The 23,456-nt window shown below is 40.0% G+C and overlaps 1 protein-coding gene across 1 annotated transcript in view; it reads right to left on the reverse strand.

Annotated features, from left to right (window-relative positions):
- Positions 1-7,145: 7,145 nt before the first annotated feature.
- Positions 7,146-23,456, reverse strand: part of KIT (KIT proto-oncogene, receptor tyrosine kinase) — a 72,548-nt gene continuing 56,237 nt past the window's right edge. Inside the window, exons 15-21 of the mRNA XM_045019873.1 lie at positions 22,078-22,166; positions 18,762-18,889; positions 15,015-15,137; positions 12,327-12,438; positions 12,130-12,229; positions 11,300-11,405; positions 7,146-9,953 (exon numbers count right to left, since the gene is read on the reverse strand). Coding sequence (XP_044875808.1) covers positions 9,837-9,953; positions 11,300-11,405; positions 12,130-12,229; positions 12,327-12,438; positions 15,015-15,137; positions 18,762-18,889; positions 22,078-22,166 — 775 coding nt within the window. The 3' untranslated portion in view covers positions 7,146-9,836. The remainder of the gene's footprint in view (positions 9,954-11,299; positions 11,406-12,129; positions 12,230-12,326; positions 12,439-15,014; positions 15,138-18,761; positions 18,890-22,077; positions 22,167-23,456) is intronic.

The raw sequence follows: 23,456 nt of genomic DNA on the forward strand, positions 1-23,456 counted from the left end.
AGCCCAAAGTCCCAAGCACCATCATAAACACAGCAGCAGTTTACCATCTGTGACACACCAGTCAAGTACACCAATCACACACACTGTTCCGTATTGATGGGTACACTCATCCAATCATAGAACACCGCATGGCAACATGTGATAAAACTCAGTTGCCAATCTACAGTTAGCGTGGTAATGTGGGTTGGGGTTTTTTGTTGTTGTTGCAACATTTAAAAAAATCAAAATAAAACCATGAAAAATTATATTGAAATTTTAATTTTAATTTTTGATGAAAAATGGGAAATTTAGAAATCTAAATGTTAACATGATGCATTTCACTTTCTTCACATTTTTTACATTTGTCATTCAAAACATTTTGACTAGCTGTAATGTAGGTTATTATAATACATTAATTAGACAACTGGTGAATAATATGCGGCACCATAAATCAGGGGGTTGAAGGAGAAGGGAACAGATAATTTCCATGTAGCACCTTCTACATCCTGATTTGCTGGGCAACTTATTTACCTTAATTACTTCTAAGGTGCTGTTAGAATGTTTTTAATGCATAAGCATACATAGGTTCCTAACTGTATAGTCACTAGAGCTGCCTGGATGATGACAATTCTGTTTTGCAGCAACTTTCAGGCTTTCAAAATTTGTTTTAATTTCACATCGGAACAAAGACAAACCCTTCTGCATGTTTTCATGAAAATGGAATTGTGCTGAAATGTCTATTTTTGTATCTGAAGGTGCATTGGTGGGGTTATTCCATAGCCTGGTGGTTGGGGCTCTACCCTAGAACTTAGACGATCCCAGTTAAAGTCTCGGTCAGCAAAGTTTTTCATCTGGGATCATTCTGAATCACTCTGAGTAAAGATATGAACACAACACTTCCACCTTCTAGGCCAGGACCTATACTGTTAGGCTATCGAGTCTGAGCTCCTCTTGTATTCCTTTCCTTCTCCCCTCAAAATTAAAACTTAGTTGAAACTGATCTGTCACCACAAAATGTTAGTTTTGATAGTCACACAATAAAACACATTTATCTGAGCTGAGAGAATAATTCACAGTGAATAATTTGAGTAAATTACAGTATACTCCAATTTATCGGAAACCCTATTTTGTGAACCTCTGCATTATCCAAACTCCCGATTATCCAGATCAAATCCGTACCGTTGGGAGTATACTGTAGTCTTTTTTCTGCTCTTGGATTCGCTGCAACTAGTTTATGTATCTCCACAGATGTATTTGTTATTCATATTTATTTCATGAGCATCTTTCCAAGGTGTGACAAAGTGGGAATGTTCTTGATGTGTTATGTGAATGCTGAGTGGGGAGTATTGACCTGGGAAGCTTGCAGGGGAGTCTTGCTGGGACGGCCTCCATTGAGGAAGGGAGTATACCTGAGCATGTAACCTGAGAACCCAGGTGGGGGGTTGGAGGCCAGGTAACACCTCTGCCCAGGAAACTGGAAAAAGGACAAAGGCTGGGGGAGGAGCCGGTGGGAGGCTGAGTGAGAGGCTGGAGGGAGTTTCAGGTTGGAGCTGGCTATGAAATAGAGAGGGGCTTCCCAACGGGGCTGTGCCCTCCCTGGGGGCCCCAGATGGACCTAACTAAAGGGGGTCCTGTTGTCTGTACCAGCAAGACCTGTTTTGGACTGTGTTTCTGTCATCAAAATAAACCTTCTGTTTTACTGGCTAGCTGAGAGTCATGGTGAATCGCAGGAAGCCAGGGGTGCCGGGCCTAGTCTCCTCCCACACTCCGTGACACAAGGGTATGTCTACAATGCAAAAATATCCTGTGGCAGCTAGTCTCAGAGTCTGGGTCAACTGATTCAGGCTCATGGAGCTCACGAGAAGGGGCTAAAAATAGCTCACACTGAGGGGGTAGGTTTTAAAGCCTGGGGTCCAGCCTGAGCCCAAATGTCGACACGGCTATTTTGAGCTCCATAGTATGAATCCTGCAAGCCCGAGGCAGTTGACTTGGGTGCTCAGACTCACTGCTAGGATTTTTTTTTTCCCATATGGAAGTACTGTAACTGTTTTACTGAATGGCTTGATTGTGAATATTCAAAATATGAGCGGTGTTAGATCGCATGATGTTTCTGTTCCATAACTGGCAGAGCCTGCAAGCATCTCCAGCATGAAAAGCTACATGTGCAAACTTAAAATGTGATTTCTGCCAACACTCATGCATAGAAGTCTGAAATTTGCTTTCCATAAACACTCATTCCAGTAGAATTTGTTCACATGCACATGTCAGCTAAGAGAACACAAAAGGGGCATGAGCAAAGGAAAAGTACATTCATTTAAAAATATGACTGAATATTCAAATAAATTGTTTGCTCAGCTCTATTATTTATGAATGGCCTATCAATGCAGTTTAATTGTCATCTAAACTTTCATGTACTTGAATAACAAAAGCAACTAAATTGAAGAAGCAGCTATTAATTCATGCTAGTTGGCAAGTACCAGGGTTCTTCTAGTTACTATGAATAGAGCCATCTGGGGAATTTCCGGCCCCTGGGCTCTGCAGAGGCTGCAGCGACAAGAACCGGAGCTTCCACGATCTGTTGCTGTAGGCAGCCCACTGCTCTGAAATCTTTCTTATAGACTGGAGACACAGTAGGCCTGGATATCGTCCCCACAACTGGAGGCGGGAGAAGTTGGTTGGCTCCACAAAAGGTCAGCAGAATGGGTGTAGAAGAACATGAGGCCCTAGTCCCTCCTGCTGTTTGTTGGAAGGGGGGAAAAGTTCGATATGCTTTCAAGATGGTCTAACTGACACCTAACAAGTGAAAGTATCTCGTCTTAGCTAGTGTCACTGCCATGAAGTTCTGGAATAACCAATGCAAACAAGTGAAGGCTGATAATCTGTTTGTCAGTGGTATTCCAGTGGATAAAGATAGGTATTTTAATACAGTTAAACCTGTACAAAAGAACAAACTTATTAGGCAACCTCCCTTCTTAGGAGGTCATCTCAAAATATCACCATATGCCCCAATTACAATTCTTCTCCAGTAGGTTGCCACCTCTGATAAACAACCCTAGACAGGTCTTCTGAGACAGCTTGTTGTGCAACTCACAAGACCATACATGTGCAGCCATTCCTTGCTGCTGCCAAGTCTCAGATAGATACATCACTAGGAACATTTGGGTTTTTATTTGTTTGTTTGTTTCCTTTCTGCATCTGGGTTAAATGTTGTTGCAGTCTACATGCTACGAAGACTTTTACTACTATATACACCTCTACCCCGCCACTCGATATAACACGAATTCAGATATAACACGGTAAAGCAGCGCTCCGGGGTGGAAGGGGCTGCGCGCTCTGGCAGATCAAATCAAGTTCCATATAACGCGGTTTCACCTATAACGTGGTAAGATTTTTTGGCTCCCGAGGACAGCGTTATATCGTGGTAGAGGTGCGTATCTATATATCTATATCTATATCTACAGAGAGAGAGAGAGAGAGAGAGAGGAAGGAAATTACATGCTGTATCTGCATCTTAGCAATGTAAGAGTAAGGTGAATTTAACTAATTAAGAGAGCCCCATACACTATTGCAGATATTGTAAATATTCAAATAATTGCACATTCAAGCAACCAGAAGGTCTGTTTGGCTCATCCTGCTGTCTCTACAGACCATGAGAGCCCTCAATCAAGATCAGGACAGAGACAGAAAATCCAGTCACTGGATGATAGTCTCTGCTAACTGATTAAATGAGCTCTAATGTTTGGCTAGCAGATACTAGTTACCATTAAAATAGTGCTCTATTGATGAAGAAATTTAAGAAATATTTCTGACAACTTAGCTTTTGGTTACAAGCTTTATACAATTGTGGACTTATCTCTAAGGAACGATAGGAAACTGAGGGCCAACTGCAACCATTGATATACTGAAAGATTTTCTCGAAACGGCAGAGTAGGTTTTCACAGCAGTGCTACTATTTCCAGATTTTAAAGTAAGGTGATTTGAAATCTATTTAATTTCTTAACTACTTTCTTGAGACAACAGTGGATGCTTTTGCACATTTAACAACTATATCATTGTCCAAGGAGGGGGAAATTTGCTACAGTCTCAATGGAAGATGAGCAAAATTTTGCTCTAGCCTAGTTTCATCATATCAAATAGCAAAACTACAATGTCAGGGGGGGAAGAACTGCTCCAACTTCACTATTACCATTTGTTTGATCTTGTGGCAAGGTTATATTCTGTAGAGCAATTAAGAACATTTCATTCCTGATTAGTACTGTATGACCTGGCGTCTTGGTCAGGAGCATTCCATGACCATTAGCTGCAAATGTCTAAATTTACTAAGGGCCCATATTTTATAGTGTGGAGAAAAATGAGACCATAACTAGAAAACTTGAGAGAATGTAGGAATCATCAATGCTGAGACAGTTTTTCCCTCCCAGTTGTTTAGCTTTCCCTTAGCTACTAGTCCTCAGCTTTCATGCCTTCTGTCTCCATTACAGGCCCTATTCCCCTTCACCAGTGTCTTTTTAAGGCCAGCATAATTTATTGATTTCTTTTCTTGCCCTAAAATCTACAGTTGGCTGATAGATCTTGCAAGCAGATTGGTTTTGTTTTGTCTGATTAATATAAAATAGTACTCTGTTAATGGTGCTAGTTGGTTGCATCAGTGGTTTCTTAGGGATACTAGTGCTGGCTGATTTTTAGCATTCAGGATGCAAGGACTAACTGAACTGCCTTTATCCCTGAATTTTGAATATTTCCCCTCCTACCAAGAGCTCCCTGTAAAACTCAGAGGTCGTTTCCAGCTAAGCTTGGTCATCGGTACTCGTTCTTCATTAGTTCCCACCCTTCCACTAGAGAGTGCTCATGGCCTTTACTATCATCCTGGTCAGTACTAAATTGTCTCTCCCTTCTGTGATTGGGTTGGAGGTCATGTGGCTGGTGGTATGGATGCACATGTAGAATATTGCTCAGTGCTTCCATACACACTGCAACACTTTCAAGGTCTTTCATTCTTGTTACCCTCCATGCAAGCTATAGTCATTTGCTTCTCTCTTTAATTGACAGGGGAGAAGGCTGAAGGATCAGTCCTAGTGTTCAACAGCAGACTAGTATTTTCCATGCTTCCTCCTTATTTCCAGTTGCAATAAATGATAGATAAAAACCACATTAAATACTTTCCTAATATCACTTTCCATGTAAGCAATTGCTATAGCTGACATAGGAAAGTTAATTCAATCACCAGTCGGAAGGGAATTTGTTCATGTGATCGTGGACAGTAGGGGAGGTGGTAAATGCTGAAATCTCCATAATATGAACATAGTCTGGCTGATTTTCTACATTGGACAAAGAGCCTTGACACAATACTCTAGCCTCTCTTTCAAAAATACAAATTAATGATACATTAAGCCAAGAAATATGTGAATTACCTCTGCAACATAATTAGAGCTGCGCTGTAATAATTTATAAATATTGTACATTGATCTGATTATTGGGATATTTACTGCATAAATTGGTTGGTTTACTTTAGTAGTAGGGTTGGTGGGAAAAACAACCCAGAAGAGAAGCAACGGCTCAGGATCAGACACCCCTTGGTAACCACTTAAGTGTTAAGAGGCAATGCCCGAACTATTAGCTTTACAAATTCTACATCTTGAATCCAACAATATTCTATCTCATGGCTGGATTCAGGATCACTCCCAGAGAAGTAAAGGAATGAGGCCTGGCACCTGTGGGGATGCACCCAGAGACCAGATGGGTCAAAGAGCTGCAGCTAGTTCTATAACTATGACTAAGGTTAAGATTTCATCGTGGGTATTTTTAGTAAAAAAGGCAGGGACAGGTCACGGGCAATAAACAAAATTTCACAGAAGCCCATGGCTTGTCCATGACTTTTACTAAAAATACCCGGCTGGGAGGGGACTAACAGTCCAAACCCTGGTGCCAAGGACTGACCGCTGGCAGCTGCTCCAGTCCCAGCTGCTGCTCCAGTGGCCTCGAGGACTGACTCACCCCCAGCCACTGCTCCAACTGTGGGGGCTGCTCCAGCTCCAGCCACTGTTCCAGCTGACAAGGTCCTGCTCTATCTAGTCCTGGCTGCTGACCCAGCCCTGGTGGTTGACCCAGCCCCAACTACTACTCTGGCTGCTGCTCTGGCCATTGAGGGCTGACCCAGTCCCGGAGACAGACCCAGCTCTGGCCACTGCTCCAGCCACTGGGGCTGCTCCAGGTCCAGCCACTGCTCATCACCAGGGCTGCTCTGGCCCCAGACACTGCTCCAGCCTTTGGGGATTGACCCAGCCCTGGGGACTGACCAAGCTCTGGCCGCTGCTCCAGCTACTGGGGCTGCTACAGTTCCAGAGACTGACCCAGCCCCCAGGATTGACCCAGCCCCAGCTCTTGGGGTCTGACTCAACTCTGGGGACTGACCCAGACCCAGCCCTAGCCGCTGTTCCAGCCCCGGCTCCTATGGCCACAGGGCTGAAGCTGAAAAAGTCACAGAGATCTGTTAAAGTCACGACGGAATCTGTGATTTCAGTTAAAAAATCATATTCTGAACCATGACAGCCTGCACTAAACCATGGTGAACATGCATCACAGTTACAGGTTACCACTTGTTTTCCATCCCAGACTCCACAAAACATATTTTCTCCACTTCCTGGCTCATTATAACAGACAGCCCACTATGCATAATTCTGTAACATTAATAATACCACTGATCAGTGAGGTAACAAAATGATGACTCATAATGATTTCACTGAAATAGGAAATGGAAGTAAATTAAAACTTATTTCTATACCACATGTCCCCCAACACTTGGTTGAAGGGATCATTCAGCTCATAAATACCTTGCTGAATTGGGGCCTAAGCATGTGCTTAAATGGTACTACTCACAGCAGCATACTTCTAAACTTATTGCAACATTTTGACATTTTATCTCAACTTTAAATTACTCAGACCAATAAAATATGTAGCAGCAAAATACTTCCACTCATGGATACCAAAACAACCCCACATGCACAGATTCTTAAAGTATTTCACATGCTGATCTAATCTATTTATATGTATAGAGGTCTCCAGAGAAGCATCAATAGATTGTTAGTGTCATAGTACCCATTTTCAAAAATATTTCAGAATTCCAAACTTCGCCTCTGCAGATCCAGATACTATGGTTTTGCATCCACCCAAGACTTTATTAAGATTTATAACTAAAAGAAATATTACATTTTAAGACATTACACATCAATAGCATAGGAATATGTATTTACATTTTTATTTGAACTCTTTAGAACTGCAATTCTACAACTGGACAACATATCCAAAAGTGTTTCATAAACTTTCAAACACATACATTATTTATACATACGGTTTTTGCATCTCTCTCTCTATATATAAAAATACTTTTGTGACTCAAGGACTGAGACCAGTCAAAATGACATTATTGCTACATTTCCATATTTACAAAAAATTGCGTAAAACCATTTAAAACATCAAGTCACTGCAAAATAAGTTTAAAAAAAAACCAAACTCAAATTATAAAAATATAATTTTAAAGAATATTTGAGACCAAAAATTCTTTCAGCTAAGTGCCCGCAAAGTACCGAGACATCTACAATTATACCAACTAGACTGTCTACAATAGCTCTGAAAGCCAGCACACTACAAAAGGATTTTCATAGCATTGAATCAATAATGCTCAACAACAAGTATGATATGCATAAGTGTGCCCCCAAACAACTGGCTAACTTTAGAAAGGTGCAACAGCATAGATAGGTCCAGTGCAAATGGCTATTTTAAGATTGGTTGACAAATTTCTAAAACTATATACCAAATACATGGTTGTATAAAATAAAGTATGAAAATGTGTGGTATTAAAATTATAATACCAGTGTGTGCATTTACAGCTATCTTGTTTTGGGCAGTTAGTTACACATAAAACGTAAATGTAAACTCAAAACAATGAGACTGACTGGTATGTTGAGTATAAATAACAGAGTGCTTAAGTGCAGGCGCATTGTAAATAAATAGGTACTTAAGTAGTACTGCCTCCTACATGCTTCTTTCAATGTTTTTTTCTGATTTATACTTGACAGGAATATAGGAAGAGACAAACTAGCACAATTTGTGCTGGAAAAAATGGTTGTTTCGGACACTTTAGCAGAGCCTTGGACTCAGGGCTAGTATTTTTAAAAAACATATTGTAACCCCACATCTACATACCTGTAAAATAAGGCTGAAGCTATATTTTGTGTTCTGCTACATTAAGATCCAATGTTTCCCAACTAATAATCTTTTCCTCTTATTAATTTTACCATCATATAATATTCAGCTGGAAAGACAAAGGGACTGAGAACAAAGCCCTTCCCAGGTTACGGTACGTGGGCCCATCTGTGGGAAATTTACACTTGTGTATGAACACAAGGGCCCTCTGGAAAGAAGAATTCTTTGTCTGTGCTCTTTTTTTAAAATAAGGTGAAAAAATTAACTGCCTGTCCTTAAGGTAGGTGGATCCTACTATAAACGTCTCCTCTGTACCCAGATCAAACTACTACAGCTATGGAAAGAGATTATTCACTTACACATTTTTTGACCATTTTTATGATACAAATATTAGCCAAGCATGTACTTCTCCCCTTCCACCCTGCAATGCCACACTCTTTGCTTGGAATGAAAACTGTGTGAAACATGGGCTGGAACATGAGTAAGGCTAAGATTATGTCACGGCGGTCACAGAAGTCATGGATTCTGTGTCTTCCAGAGACCTCTGTGACATCTCTTCAGCCCTGGGGTGAGCAGAGCTGCAGCTGTCAGCTGGCTGGGACCCTGAACTGCAAACCACAGCTCTCAGTTGCTGTGGGTGGTGAGGGCCCCTGCAACTCTCAGCAGCTGCTGGTGTCAGGAGTACCCAGAGCTCCAAACCACTGGCCCTGGAGCTCCAAGCCACTGTGGGAGGCAGAGGGATCCTGGAGCTCCGAGCCACTGTGGGCGCCAAGGGGCTCCAGAGCTGTCAGATGAAGCAGTGGGTACTGGACCCCCTTTTTCCCAACCTGCAGCAGGGCTTGGGCTCTCATCCCCCCGTCAGCCCCATTTTGTCAGTTATTTTGAGTAAAAGTCAGGGACAGGTAATGGGCTTCTGTGAATTTGCACATGACCTGTTCCTGATGTTTACCAAAAATACCCATGACAGAATCTTAACCTTAGACATGAGAGAAGGGGAGAGAAGCTCCACGATGCTCTCCTTCCCCAGGTGTCTGGAAAGCCTTCCCTAATTGGTCTAGTGGATGCACAGGCTGAGGTGCCTGGGGGGGAGATGTTATTCTGTTCAATCCCACCCCTCTCCATGTCCACATGGTACCCTCTTCTCATGGCATCCAATTCAGAACACCTGCTTGTGACATTTGTAGGGTTTTACACTTGGCCACTTGCAATCAGCTATTTGTATGTATGTATGTATTTATTTATTCCAGAAATGTAGCAAAAAATCCCCAACAACCAAGCAATCAGAAAATGACTATTAGCTTTCCAGGCACAGATCTAGAGATGGACTGTTTAATAGTTGGTTTGGTTTGTATTCATCTAGCTCCAGACCCAGGTTTAAGATTTAGATTTTTGTTTATATGACTCTCTACTGCAAAAACATATAATATAGCAAAGTATATACAGCTTCAGTCAACACTGCAACATTGCCTGTGGTGGATGGACTAAGTTTACGTGTAATGGTGCGTGGTAAAGGACAGTATTATAGCAATGTTCAGACTACCCTGGTAGTGAGTAAAGTAAGACAAATCATTAATGTATACCCTCTCTCGTCCCCTGCAGAATAAGAATGCCTAATCCATCTGGGCTGACTATTTTCCAGATATCCCTCTCCTCTTTCAAGCATCTTCGCGTACCAGAAGGGGCTGAGTAGATGACGCGCTGCTGCCCACAGAATTAATCCTCACAGAGTGATCTGCAGCATTTCCTTGATGGGGTGAAAAGTTTGAGTAAGCCTGGAGAAGACAGACACTATTGTCAATATTTCACTGAATGCCTCCTTCATATAAGCAGAATACACCGTTGCTATTAGTTGCTGTTTTACAATGTGCCCTGGTAATAGCTATCCAGATAATTTGTTTCCTTGGGAAATTAAAGTACATCCTGAAATAGAATTTAAGAGTGCCTGGATTTAATTGTTCTCTAAAATGGATCAGAACCTGAAACTCAGTTATTAAAAAAAAGACAAGAGTTTTGTAAGATAATTTTAAATGGAAATCTTTGAAATCTTTTAATCTGAATCTTTGAAAATCTCTCCAGTAATTTTCATACTTTTCCTCACATTTTTGCTTTTGTTTCAGTAACCCTTGTAGTTTGCCAAAAACATGTTAAAGGAAGCAACTGAACCCCAGCAGTTTTCAGTTTCCTCATTTCTCCACATATCAGGAAGCCACTCATGTTTGCGTCAAAGCAAGGCACCTAGAATTTCCAAGGAACCTTTATTTTTAACCCAGAAGTAAGTTCGAACCCTATATATGGCCACATGATCCTTAGGTGCAGATCTGTAAATCATTCCCCACAGGATAGGATCTGTGTCTCTGAAATGGCATAATTCCTTCTTTAAGCCCTTTTGTCCATTTATCCATCCACAAAGTTCTTATTAAGAGAACTGAGTACAGCAAGATGCTAGTTTGTCAACACTTGCATTCCAGGTGACATGCACCAGGGCCCAGATTTTTAAAGATCTGGGGGCGTTGCTTCACTCAGCACTACAACACCTAACTGATTTAGGAGCCTAAATCTCATTTTCAAAAGTGACACAGGCACTTAGAAGCCTATGTCTCGCTGATAAAATAAAAGAGCAGACAGATCAAAAAGTAAAGAAAAGCCAAATCCAGAAAGAGTATCACTTAGCTGTTCAAACAAAAGAAAAAGGTACATTCCCGACTGATACATCCACAATTATGAGATTCCATATAAATAGCTTAGTCTGTGTTTTAAGATATGAAGAAATCAAGAGCTATGACCATATTTTATGATAACATCTACAGTGTCACAGCACGTACATTTTCAAAAACATGCAAAACATCAAAAACACTCTGACTTGTGTTTATTTCATTTTATGCAGACACACAGTTTTCAAAAGTTAGTATGAGCATACCATTTGTGAGGGAATGGCACAGCGAAGAGCTATGGCTACGTCTGAAAATCATCCTATCAGGCAAAATTTATAGTGCAAAAGTACATAAATAAAAAGGCCATTAAAATTTTTGCTCTCTTTTTAGAGTCTGATTTAAATCACACAGGTTTTTGATAAATGTAATATTAAAGATTGAAGATCCATATGGAAGCTCATACTTACATGGTTTGCATTATCTGAAAGCTGCTGCTCAATTAGCTGTACAATTTGCTTAAATGTTGGTCTCTGTAAAGGGTCAGCATCCCAGCAACTCTTCATTATTTCATACCTGCAAATATGTTAAATTAAATATTATTGACTGGAAATTTGGGCAAGAAATAATTTCTGTATTATAACTCCATTATTATTTGTATGGGCTAAAATAGATTAAAGTTATACAGTGTAACAATAGCAACTTATCCCAAAATTTCAAAACACAGCTAAGTAAAACTGTTTAAACAAATTTTGTAAGAGTAGAAATAGTAGCACTAGCCCAATTGGCTATGGATACTAAGGACCCAATATTGCTGAGATTCTGTGGGCAGAAAGCCCTTTGACAGTAATGGAAGTTCTGCGTAAGGAGTTACTACAGCATGATAGCTACCTATTTAAAGATAATGGGTCTGATATTGACAATTTGAAAAAAATACTAAACTGGGAATGGCTAGTAAAAAAGATGCTTGGACCATCTTATTCCAATCAGGAAGTAGAACACAACTACAGGAATTGCACAAGTTGGTGCAATTTAACCAGTTTACATCAACTGAAACTGTTTAGTATGCTCTGTGTATTATCTTTATTTGTGTAACTTAGAATATCTTTCACGCCAGAGCCATTAGACCATAAAAGGAACATAGTATGCAGGTGTTATATAATCAAAGCTAATTCAGCTATAGAAAATTTGAAGGAAAAAAAAGGCAATGTTATAAGGTACATTTAGCCCGTATCTGGAAGTTTTACTTCCTTTGTTTAAAAAACTATTGGCTCATTAGTAGTGATAGCTTGTCTCTTACATTTCAACTGGTGCACATTCTGGACTAAACATTCTGTATCCTTCCTTAATCATTTTATAAAACTTAGAGTCCACAGGCATTCCAGGGTAGGGGCTGCTTCCTGTGGATACAACATTTAATTGATCAATGCCATTTTAAAATCGGAAATAAACTCTAGGTAAAATACAAAGTACACATTCAATCAGTAAATATCTTACCTAAAGAAAACAGTTCCCAAAGCAATATTCCATAAGACCAGACATCACTCTCGAAAGTATAAACACAGTTGAAAATACTTTCAGGTGCCATCCACTTTACAGGAAGCCGAGCCTTTGCAGGGGTTGAGGATGAAAGGTGAAAACAAAAATTAGACAAGCAGGTTAGAAAATTTAATAATATCAAATGTACATTGATATAATGGGTACCTATCTTTTTATATATTATTACTGAACTGGAATTCTCTCTGCAAGTCAGAGTGCAGCAATGCCATACAGTTATTGATCCTTATATCGTTCCTTGCACTCTGATTAGTTTAAGTGTCTGATTTGCATAACTGTTATATAGTTTTTCTAAACAGTGTGTGACTCCCTGTATCTGCTTTAAAATGGATGATAGCCAATCAGAATATGAGGATTTGTATGAACATGGCATGGTTGTTTAAAATAATCAGACTCTGAATATGCATATCTCTTTATTTGGATTGGCTATTATGCTTACACTGCTCTGGTGCATTCCAGTTTTTCAAGCAGACAAACAAGGTAGCTGCTCTAGCTTCTAATACACACACACACACACAGACACACACCCCGTCAAAAATGCAAACTGCTAAAAAGGAAATGGTTAACAAAGTGTTTAAAACCTCTTGATTCATTTCCTTTCTTCCTTCTCATTCCTTTGACCTTTCTGCTATCCCCAGAATGTTTGTATTGCAATGGGAGAACCCCAGCCCTTTCCTTCTAACTCAGTGTTGAAACAATGTATACCAAAATATATTATAGCTACTCTGCCTAGAAGAGCCTTGATGTCCTGTAGGGAAGGGAAGCAGGAAGTAGGGAAAGGACTTAAGAGGAAGAGAGGAAAATGAGAAGGGAAAGGAAAGGTTAATATCTTTCCATCAACTGCCTAGAGTTATGGGTGACAATAAGAACATGTGGTTGGAATAGATGAGCAATTTGAGTTACTGATGGTTTACTAAATGAAATATATAGCCGCAATAGTTAGATATTGGAATAATTTTTGGCTGAGTTAGAACAACCAGATACTCATGCAGCTACTTGCAGCAGAAGTGGCTGCCACTATTGTCCAGAGCATCAATGCTTCTAGCCTTAGCTGGGTTTCAGATCAGGCCAAACACAATTAGAGGAGCCCCTCCCACAGCAGCCCGTTTCTCTTCTTCCCTAGCAGCTGCTGCCTATCCTTCTCTAACCTTCTCAGACTAAGAAAAATCCTATTGTCAAGCAGCTCAGGACAACCTAAAGCATAGTCTAGACAAGTGAAATGTAATTAGTTACTGCCCACCTCACAAGCTGCTGGCCTGCACTTAAAAATCCTTGATGCACGAGTGATCAAGCAGATCCTGACTCGAGGTTGAAAATTAAACCTTGCCTCTCACTTCAGTTTCTTTGTAAATGTCACTGAGCAGCACTCAGTAGATATTTTACTAACCCAGCCTGGCTGCTTTGCTGAATTCCTCCTCTGACTTCAATTGTACCCTATACTGAACTTTGGGAACAGTACACATGGCTAGAGCAGATCTCCAAAACCAGCCGACAAATGCAGTCTTCTTCACTTAAGTCTTAAAGGGTGACATTCCGGTTACCTCAGAGACTGCCTATCCCTGTGGGACATCACAGCAGTTGAGATTATCGAAGGCACCTAAGTGATCACCCATTGGGTTTATTCGGGAGGAACAGGCACTTTCAGTGAGAGGGACTGTGGAATTCTCTACCCTTGTCAGCTTGCCAGAGCTTGAAAATTGTATCTTCATCTTACACTGCCAGGCCCGCTTGTTCTCCTGGGCTTTTCCTTGTGAGGAGCAATGAATTTATAGCTAATGAATGGTGGTAGATTTCTGGTTATGGAGCAGTCAGGAAGAATTTAAGGGGTTCATTTTGTTGAACGCAGGTCCTAATTTTTTTTAATAAACTGAATATAAATGGTTGTTTTTGGAGATCACTGAGAAAGTCACATGTATTTGAAGTGACATAAATAGATATATATTGGTATAGCTATAAAACATAATGGAAAAGCCACAGACAACAACATTTGAGATCCAGACTTCCTCTGGACAAATCATGTTTAAGAAAGTTTTTAGCACACTCCTGCAGTTTATTCCCATGTGTGTCAGATTTTCACCAAGGACCCATTAACAGCTCTGGCAGTTAAGAAGGGACTTAAAGTGGGCATAAATGCAATTTGCATTTACTTTAAGATTTGGTGAAAGTCTTAGTGTAATTGGGAATAGTCTGGATTGGAGTATTCAGACTTTTCTTTTTTGGTCCAAAATGTCACATCTCACACCAGTCCATATGCATCTGGGATAGAGAAACTGGATCTACAACTGCAAGTGTCTGATTATGTCTGTTACATATACAAATTAAAGTCAGTTTCATTGCTAACCTCAGAATATGGAGCCAGTGAAAATCAAGCCTATTTCTGCTTCCCACTTTGTCCTACTCAATAAATATCTCACATTTAGAATACAATTTCTGTTATCTGCAGATTTATAACAAAGCAAACACCATAAAACCTGATTTTTAGAACATTTTTGTATTAATACTTATTTTAATAATTAACCAAACAAAAACAGCACCACTAATTTTAAGGATTTAAAAATAACTAAATTTTAGAAAAATATTTCTTTGGCAATTAAGACAATTTAGGATGCTTCCTAGTCAAGTACTTACATTTCCTTTAACCACATAATTTGAGTCATTCTTTATATCTCTAGCAAGGCCAAAGTCACAAATTTTTGTTATTCGACCATGAGTGAGAAGAATGTTTCTTGCCGCCAGATCCCTATGAATGCACTAAAGTAATAAAACAAACACAGGAAAATATTTGTTAGCATCTTCAGTACTTTTCACTGCTGATGCAGAATTGCTGTCTGTGTGTGTGTTTTCTTGAATATACATGTATCTAACTAAACATAATATATAGTGCAAACTGAAAGTCAAAGTGTTTGAGTTTAAAAAGCTTACTTGGCTATCAAGCTTTATCGCACAATAATGTTACTGAAACATACAGGAGGCAGTGCATATACTGCTGCCTATAGTTAAGGTGGCCTAAGCATTTCCATTAGGAAGGATCATTTTCTGTTCCTTATAACTTTCTCAGAGTTTTACACTTTCAGCTGAAGTTCAGTGTGCTTGCTCTGAGCAGAAAGAATTTTTTTCTGAAAGTTTCATCAAAAATGGTTGGGCTATTTTCTAACACAGTCAGAGTGGGAAAAATGCAATTTGTTTCTAAGGAAAAAAAATGATAGTTTTTAAAAAAAACAATTTTCATGATCTGGGGAAGGTCATGGAAACTAGAAATTAGGCAAAAATATAGGGTCAAAAATTCAAAAGCACTTATATTACTTAGGAACCTAATTCTCATTTTCAAAAGAGACTTAGGCTTTCATTAAGACTTAGGCTCCTAAGTGCCTATGTCAATTTTGAAAATTGGTCTTTGGCACTTTTGAAAATGTTATATATACTAGGTCATAGATATGCCCTTCATTGGTCCTGTGAAAATCAGACAGGACTTGGGAAAATTAAAATATTGTTTATAATGTACTCTGTGCATGGGCACTGCCTTATGTTAAATAACAAAACTAATTATCTTCCAGTGATAAGCATATCTGTGCATAAGTAATGGAGATATAGGAGGGTGCAACTGGAAGGGTTTGGCAGGGTTCATGCCTCTTTCCATATGTTCCTCCACCAGTCGTGTGGAAGAAAGCAGGACGCCTCCTCTATGCTATGTGCAGGTGTGTGCAGAAGGATTTAAGAGTTGGAAGAAGCAGAGTCCTGCTTCCTTAAAAGTTCTGTCTTCTTCCATATAATACAGAAAGGAATGCATGGAATGCATTAAAGCTTCCTGTTTCATTGACTGTATGGACCGAGCAGTACACAGCTGTCTAGCAAATAGCTAAACATAGTGAAATTTCTTTATTTTTCTCTTTTAAAAAAATGTAGGAAATTTCATACTAAAAGCTACTTAAAAATAACATTAAAATTGCAAAATGAAGCAATTAAAAGTCAGGAATTGAAAATTTACGGTTGCATGAGCAACCTTACCTTGCCCTCTTGGATGCACGCATTATGAAACTATCTTTAATTACATGCTGCTGTACTATTTTTTCCCATGGGACTCCTGCGTTATTCACACCCCAGTGCAGCAAAGTGTTTAAGCGTGTGTGTAACTTCAAGCATGTGAGTAGCCCCATTAACGCAGTAAAGTGATGTAATGGTCTGGACTCCAAAGCATCCCTCCCTCATTCCTACAGAATTGGTATGGTCCACTGGCCCAGAAAGAATGGTCTTGTGGTTAAAGCACTGTGCTCTGATTGGAGAAAGCTGAATTTTATCCTTGTCTCTCCACAGGCTCACTCTCATGCCTAAAGCTCGGCACTGTAAAATTGGTATACTACTACTTCCCAACCTCAGCGATAAGTGTAGCAGAAAAGCCTATAAAGAAAGAAAACGTATTCCTCATTCATTGCAAGGTTCGGGATGGTGCACAATGAATGGTTCAGGGAGCCACTCTATGAGGAGGATAAAAAAATAATGAACAGCTACTTTTTTTTACTGAATGAGGCAGGGGTCCAATGGAAAAGTATTAAAAGTTACATCCTAACGTGTTCACACAAAGGGGTGGAGTTAAGGCACATTCAGACTGCAGAGTGAAGCAATGTGCTTTTAGGGTGGGAGGTTCAAAAATACTACTCAACATTCTACACTTCTGCTGAAGTTTTATCACTGACTTCAACAGGAGCTGAAGTAGGCCAATATTTATATTTTTGAATATCCCACACTTAATGTAGTGTTGTTTGTGGGGCAGGGGGTTTAAAATTACATATATTTGTTTTTATAGTGGATTCAAAATATACTGTACAACATAATGTCCCTAGATTTTGTTACTTTTTTCATATTAATTACCAAATTTGTAGAGACATTATTAATAGTTCTAAATTTCTGATATTCCATATTTTTTCCTATGAAACATTTAGAAAGCACAGAGCAAACTGAGTGTGTCCAAATTAAAACAATTTGTGGGTCTCTATGTTGATTTTAATGTTTTTTTAAAAGTTACAAAGATACTTCAGTAGGAAACAAAAAGTATCCCATATGTTAAACCAAAACTTTGAAAATACCCATCCTGTAATGATACACTTGTTTAAGAAGGTGTTCTATGGTTCAAAAGTATCAGATTGACCAGGGTTTAACTCTGAACATACATACATTTTGTGCAAATAGACCTCTCTTCAGTGGTCTTCTAATGCTCTTCAGTTTGTAAACTGTTCACGGATGTCACAGAGAATAAGCCATCTAAAACATTCATGATTTTACTCTCTTTTTGGAGGGATCTCTTCTTTGAAGATCAGATTCATTCACAAATTCTATCTAGTTTCCACACAATAAAAGTCCCTGAAAAATTAAGTCTTCAGGGCTTGTATGGGATCAGATGGCACCAAAAACCAGATAGAACTTTTATTAGACTGGCCGCATGCTCCAGGAGACAAAGGCTACATACCAGGGGTGGCCAAACTTACTGTCCCTCTGAGCCGAACTACGACAATCTTCAGAAGTTCGAGAGCCAGGCAGGCCAGCTGGAGTGGGGCTTCTGCCCTGCAGTGGGGTGGTGGGGCTGGGGGCTTCTGCTCAGCAGGGAGGGGGGGTCTCAGGGAGTCAGCCCCACGGGACATGCCTCCGTGGATTCAGCCCTGCTCCTGCTGAAGCCCTGATCTCCGGCAGGTGCACTCTGCAGGCCTGAAGCCCCAAGATCCCCCTGCCCCCTGCTAGGCAGTAGCCCCTAGCCCCATCACCCTGCCACAGGGCAGAAGCCCCGAGCTCTCCACCAGTCTGGTAGGTGGAGAATAGGGGGGGCTCCGTGAGCCACACTTTAATTGTAAAAGAGCTGCCGTTTGGCCACCCCTTCTATAGGCCAAAATCCAACAGAAAATGACTTGCTGCTCCTGCTTTCTCCATACACACAGTCAGTGGAGTTTGTGGATATGGTGCATACACCCTTACAGCTCCTCAGGCCTATCCCTCCCTTCACACTTCTGGGCACAGAGCCATAGCATTGCTCTGTTCCATGCACTGAAGGAGCTCTCCAATTCCCAGTGCCCTCAGCAGTGGAAATGCAACAATCCTGCTGCCTTTTGAGCATTGTACTCCCAGAGGTAGCCTAGAGGTTTTTCTTTATGCAAGTAAAGTCCAGGGAAAATTAATTCTGAGCAGACTAGCACTTTTCAGTGCAAAACTCTAGGCTGGTAAAATGCAGGACTAGAGTTACACAAAGGAATAGACCAGTCAAGTCTTCACAGTACAGCAGAACCCTGTTAATTTGCAGTATTTGTTTAAAAGATTACTTAACAGGTGAAATGGTCATGTTTTAAAATGTCAATATGTGAAGAAAACCTGTCACTTATATTCACAACTTACATTTTTGGAGGCAAGGAAGCTCATGCCCTTTGCCACCTGATAAGAAAAACTCAGTAGAACTTCAACGTCCAGAGCCAATTCATCATCTTCTAATATGGCAATGGTAACATCTTGATCCATATATGATCCTAAGCAACACAAATGCAAACACTTCGTAAATGGACTAAGTATGATTGCCTGGAAACATAGTTGGCTTATATTTATCAGAATGTGGTGCTGAATAAATAAGGAAACTCAATCCATACTGTGACGGACTCAGACCATAAGGCTATAAAAGAGTATATCAGCCTCAGGATGAGTAGGTCTCTGTTCCCTGGGTAGCCAAACAAAGGCTCCTCCAGGCCAATCAAGTCACCTGACACCAATTAAACCAGTTAAGGTCGTTAGGCTAATACAGGCACCTGACACTAATTAACCGGCAAAGGGTCAGTTAAGGCTGTTAGGCTAATGGAGACAGCTGGAACTAATCACGGTCCTACTCATACTGCTTAAAATCTCTCCTTCCAGTTCCCTCAAGGAAGTCCAGGTGAAAGGAACTGGAGGAGAAGTGTTGCTGAATCCTGAGGTAAGGGTGAAGCTAGGAAAAGGGGATCATGGGGGAAGTGGCCCGGGGAATCAAAGCAGCTCTGGTGGTGAAAGGGAAGCCGCCAACAGCTGCTACCATTAGGGACCCTGGGCTGGAACCCAGAGTAGAGGATGGGCCCGGGGTCCCCTTCTCCCATGCTCTACAGCAGGGGTCAGCAACCTTTCAGAAGTGGTGTAGTTGAGTCTTCATTTATTCACTCTAATTTAAGGTTTTGCATGCCAGTAATACATTTTAATGTTTTTAGAAGGTCTCTTTCTGTAAGTCTATAATATATAACTAAACTATTGTTGTATGTAAAGTAAATAAGATTTTTAAAATGTTTAAGAAACTTTATTTAAAATTAGATTAAAATGTAGAGCCCCCCGGACCGGTGGCCAGGACCCGGGCAGTAGGAGTGCCACTGAAAATCACCTTGCGTGCTGCCTTTGGCACCCGTGCCATAGGTTGCCTACCCCTACTCTACAGAGATCCCCTTGAGAGGGGAAGCAGACTTTGGTCCAGGCAGAAGGCCGAACTGCACCTACTGAGCTCTAAGAAGCAACAGAGACTGTGGGTATTCCACCTTCCCACCTCCCATACTGGCCTGTGATGAAAGTAGCTCAATAAGCTGTGACCTTTGCCACTACACTGAGAAAGGGAGGTCACACTGAGGGTCTTAGTGAGCTTCTGAGGCCACTGAATCCACCTGGAATCATGGGACCCACCAATACAGGCTTGGAGCTTTGCCAAAATACATACAATCATAGGACTGGAAGGGACCTCAAGAGGTCTGATAGTCCAGAGCCCTGCCTTGAGTGCAGGGGACTGGACTATCCAAGTATTATCTGACCATCCCTGACAGGTGTTTGTCAAACCTGCTCTTAAAAATCTCCAGTGAGAGAGAGTCCATAATCTCCCTAGGCAATTTATTCCAGTGCTTAACTACCCTGACAGCTTGGAAGTTTTTCCTAATGTCCAACCTAAACCTCCCCATTGCTCCTTGTCCTATCCTCAGAGGTTAAACAGAACAATTTGTCTTCTTTCTCTTTGTAATGACCTTTTATGTACTTGAAAACTTATGTCCCCCTCAGTCTTCTCGTCTCCTGACTAAACAAATCTAATTTTTTCAGTCATCCCTCATAGGTCATGTTTTCTAGACCTTTAATCATGTTTGTTGCTCTTCTCTGGACTTTCTCCAGTTTGTCCACATCTTTCCTGAAATGTGGTGCCCACAACTGGACACAACTGGACTCCAGTTGAGGCCTAATCAGAATGGAGTAAAATGGAAGAATTACTTCTCATGTCTTACTTACAACACTCCTGTTAATACGTCCCAGAATGATGTGGTGGTTTTTTGTTTTTTTTTTTGCAACAGTGATTTTTGCAACTGTTGATTCATATTTAGCTTGTGATCCACTATGATAGCCAAATCCCTTTCTCCACTACTTCTTCCTAGGCAGTCATTTCCCATTTCTATGTGTCAACTGATTGTTCCTTCCCAAGTGGAGTACTTTGCATTTGTCCTTATTGAATTTCATCCTATTTACTTCAGACCATTTCTCCAGTTTTTCCAGATCATTTTGAATTTTAATCCTATCTTCGAAAGCACTTCCAACCCCTCCCAGCTTGGTGTCATCCTCAAACTTTATAAGTGCACTCTCTATGCCATTACCTAAATCATTGATGAAAATATTGAACAGAATTGGACCCAGAACTGATCCCTGTGGGACCTCACTTGGTTTGCCCTTCCATTTTGACTATGAAACACTGATAACTACTCTTTGGGAATGGTTTTCCAACCAGTTATTCACAGATCCTTATAGCAGCTCCATCTAGGTTGTATTTCCCTAGTTTGTTTATAAGATGGTCATGTGAGACAGCATCAAAAGCCTTACTAAAGTCAAGATATACCACATCTACTGCTTCTGCCCATCCGCAAGGCTTGTTACCCTGTCAAAGAACACTATTAGGTTGGTTTGACATGGTTAGTCCTTGACAAATCCATGCTGACTGTTACTTATCACCTTATTATTCTTCTAGGCATTTGCATGTTGATTGCTTAATTATTTGCTCCATTATCTTTCCAGGTACTGAGGTTATGCTGACTGGTCTGTAGCTCCCCAGATTGTCCATATTCCCCTTTTTATAAATTGGCACTACGTTTGCCCTTTTTAGTCTTCCAGAATCTCTCTAGTCTTCCATGACTTTTCAAAGATAATCGCTAATGACTTAGATATCCCCTCTGTCAGCTCCTTGAGTATTCTAGGATATATTCCATCAGGCCCCAATGACTTGAAGACATCTAACTTGTTTAAGTAATTTTTAAGTTGTTCTTTCCCTACTTTAGCTGCTGATCCTACCTCATTTTCATTGCCATTTACTATGTTAGATGTCCAATTGCTACTAAAGTTTTTGATGAAAACCGAAACAAAGTCATTTAGCACTTCTGACATTTCCACATTTTCTGTTATTGTTTTTTCCCCGCATTGAGTAAAAGCCTACCATGTCCTTGATTTTCCTCTTGCTTCTAATAATATCCATTACTAAAATGGTAGAATAATAATCTGAATATTTTCACAACATAGACATATGAAGCCTTTTTAACTGAGTTTATTCTTTTCTTAATCCTTGTCATGTTGAATTAGGGTTTTAATTGGACACATCCATCAGCAAAGATCATTTTAAAATTGAAAAGAAATCAGCCCTCTTTGTTCTATAGGATGTGGGTTAGATTTCTGGATAAGTAATTACCTGTCCTCCCTGATCTTCTTTTATCTGCTTTTGGTGGAACAACATAAGAGACTCCTGGTTTCATGTCCATGTATTCATTGATGACATCACTGTGTGGATAGTTTAGCATAAAACATTAAGAACAAATCTGAATCTAAAATTTTACAAACAATTAACACTGGAAAAAAATAAGGTTTGAGTGTTAATTATTTTTAAAAGGGAAAAAAATATACAGAGTGAGATTTGACAAAATAGGCTATAAGGATGCGCATTGTAGAATAAATGATGGTGTGATCTCAAAGTTTGGAGTTTATCTCAGATAAGCACCCAAAAAATTGGTGTTTATATTCTTAATAGTTAAGGTTGAGTCTGGAAAAGAAATGGCTAGATATTTCTGATGTCATTCTAATGTTTCCTTCTTCTAATCAGGACCGCTTTTATCAATATATTTGGTAATTCAAGTTTCAGTTGAAATTCAGAAGATAAAAATGGGGAGAAAAGTTAACTGAACATCAGAATTTCCAAAAGGGTTCAAGTTTGGTTGCAGAAATCAGCATAACTTAGAGGGAATTTGATTTTTAAAAAATACAGTTTTCCCATCTCTATGCATATTCAAATGTATGGACTCTAATTACATATAGTTTATAAATATATACCTAAGGAGTTACTAAATAGAAAAATATTCATTCTTCATTGTATCTTTAACTATATGGACACAAATTCACTTTACCCTGCCTTATACAGCACCTTTTATCCAAGAATATCTAATCACTTTGCAAACATTAAGTTTGGTCTCACAACAAACCTGAGAGGTAATTTAAACACTTCACCCCTCCACTGAAGCACAGAGCCCTCTGGGGTGTTATGCAGCTGCAATTCAACAGCATACAGCAATACTCAAATTTGGTAAAGACTCTACAGTCTACAGTCCCCATCCAACCTTTTACAGAAAAGTTCTATGTGAAACTCAAATAATGGGATTCTCAGCTTTATCATATTTGGAAGATGGCACCTCCAGCAGGAGTCATAACCTCATGGTGGAATTCAAATGGAAACACCAGAACCACTTCCTTAAACACACAGGTGGTATCTGCAGTGTTGTCTGTCCATGTACTGATCTAACATGACCATTCTTTTCTTGAAGGTGTTACGGCACAATAGTGATGTGGCAGATACATCCTTAACACCAAAGGGACATAACTTCCTACTGTAGCAAAGTGCTTTAGCTCCTACTAAGAGCTCTATTGGAGTCTTTTTAATTTCAGTTTGCTAAAGTAGAGTAATGGGCTCAATGCTGCAAAGTACAGACTGAAATATAGAGAGGGTCCTTTATTGCTATACAAGTGAAGGTTTTGCAAATAACGTATTCAGTACTTTAAAGAAAAGAAGGAATTAGAAGA

Source organism: Mauremys mutica, chromosome 5 (genome assembly GCF_020497125.1).
Source record: "Mauremys mutica isolate MM-2020 ecotype Southern chromosome 5, ASM2049712v1, whole genome shotgun sequence".
NCBI lineage: Eukaryota > Metazoa > Chordata > Testudines > Geoemydidae > Mauremys > Mauremys mutica.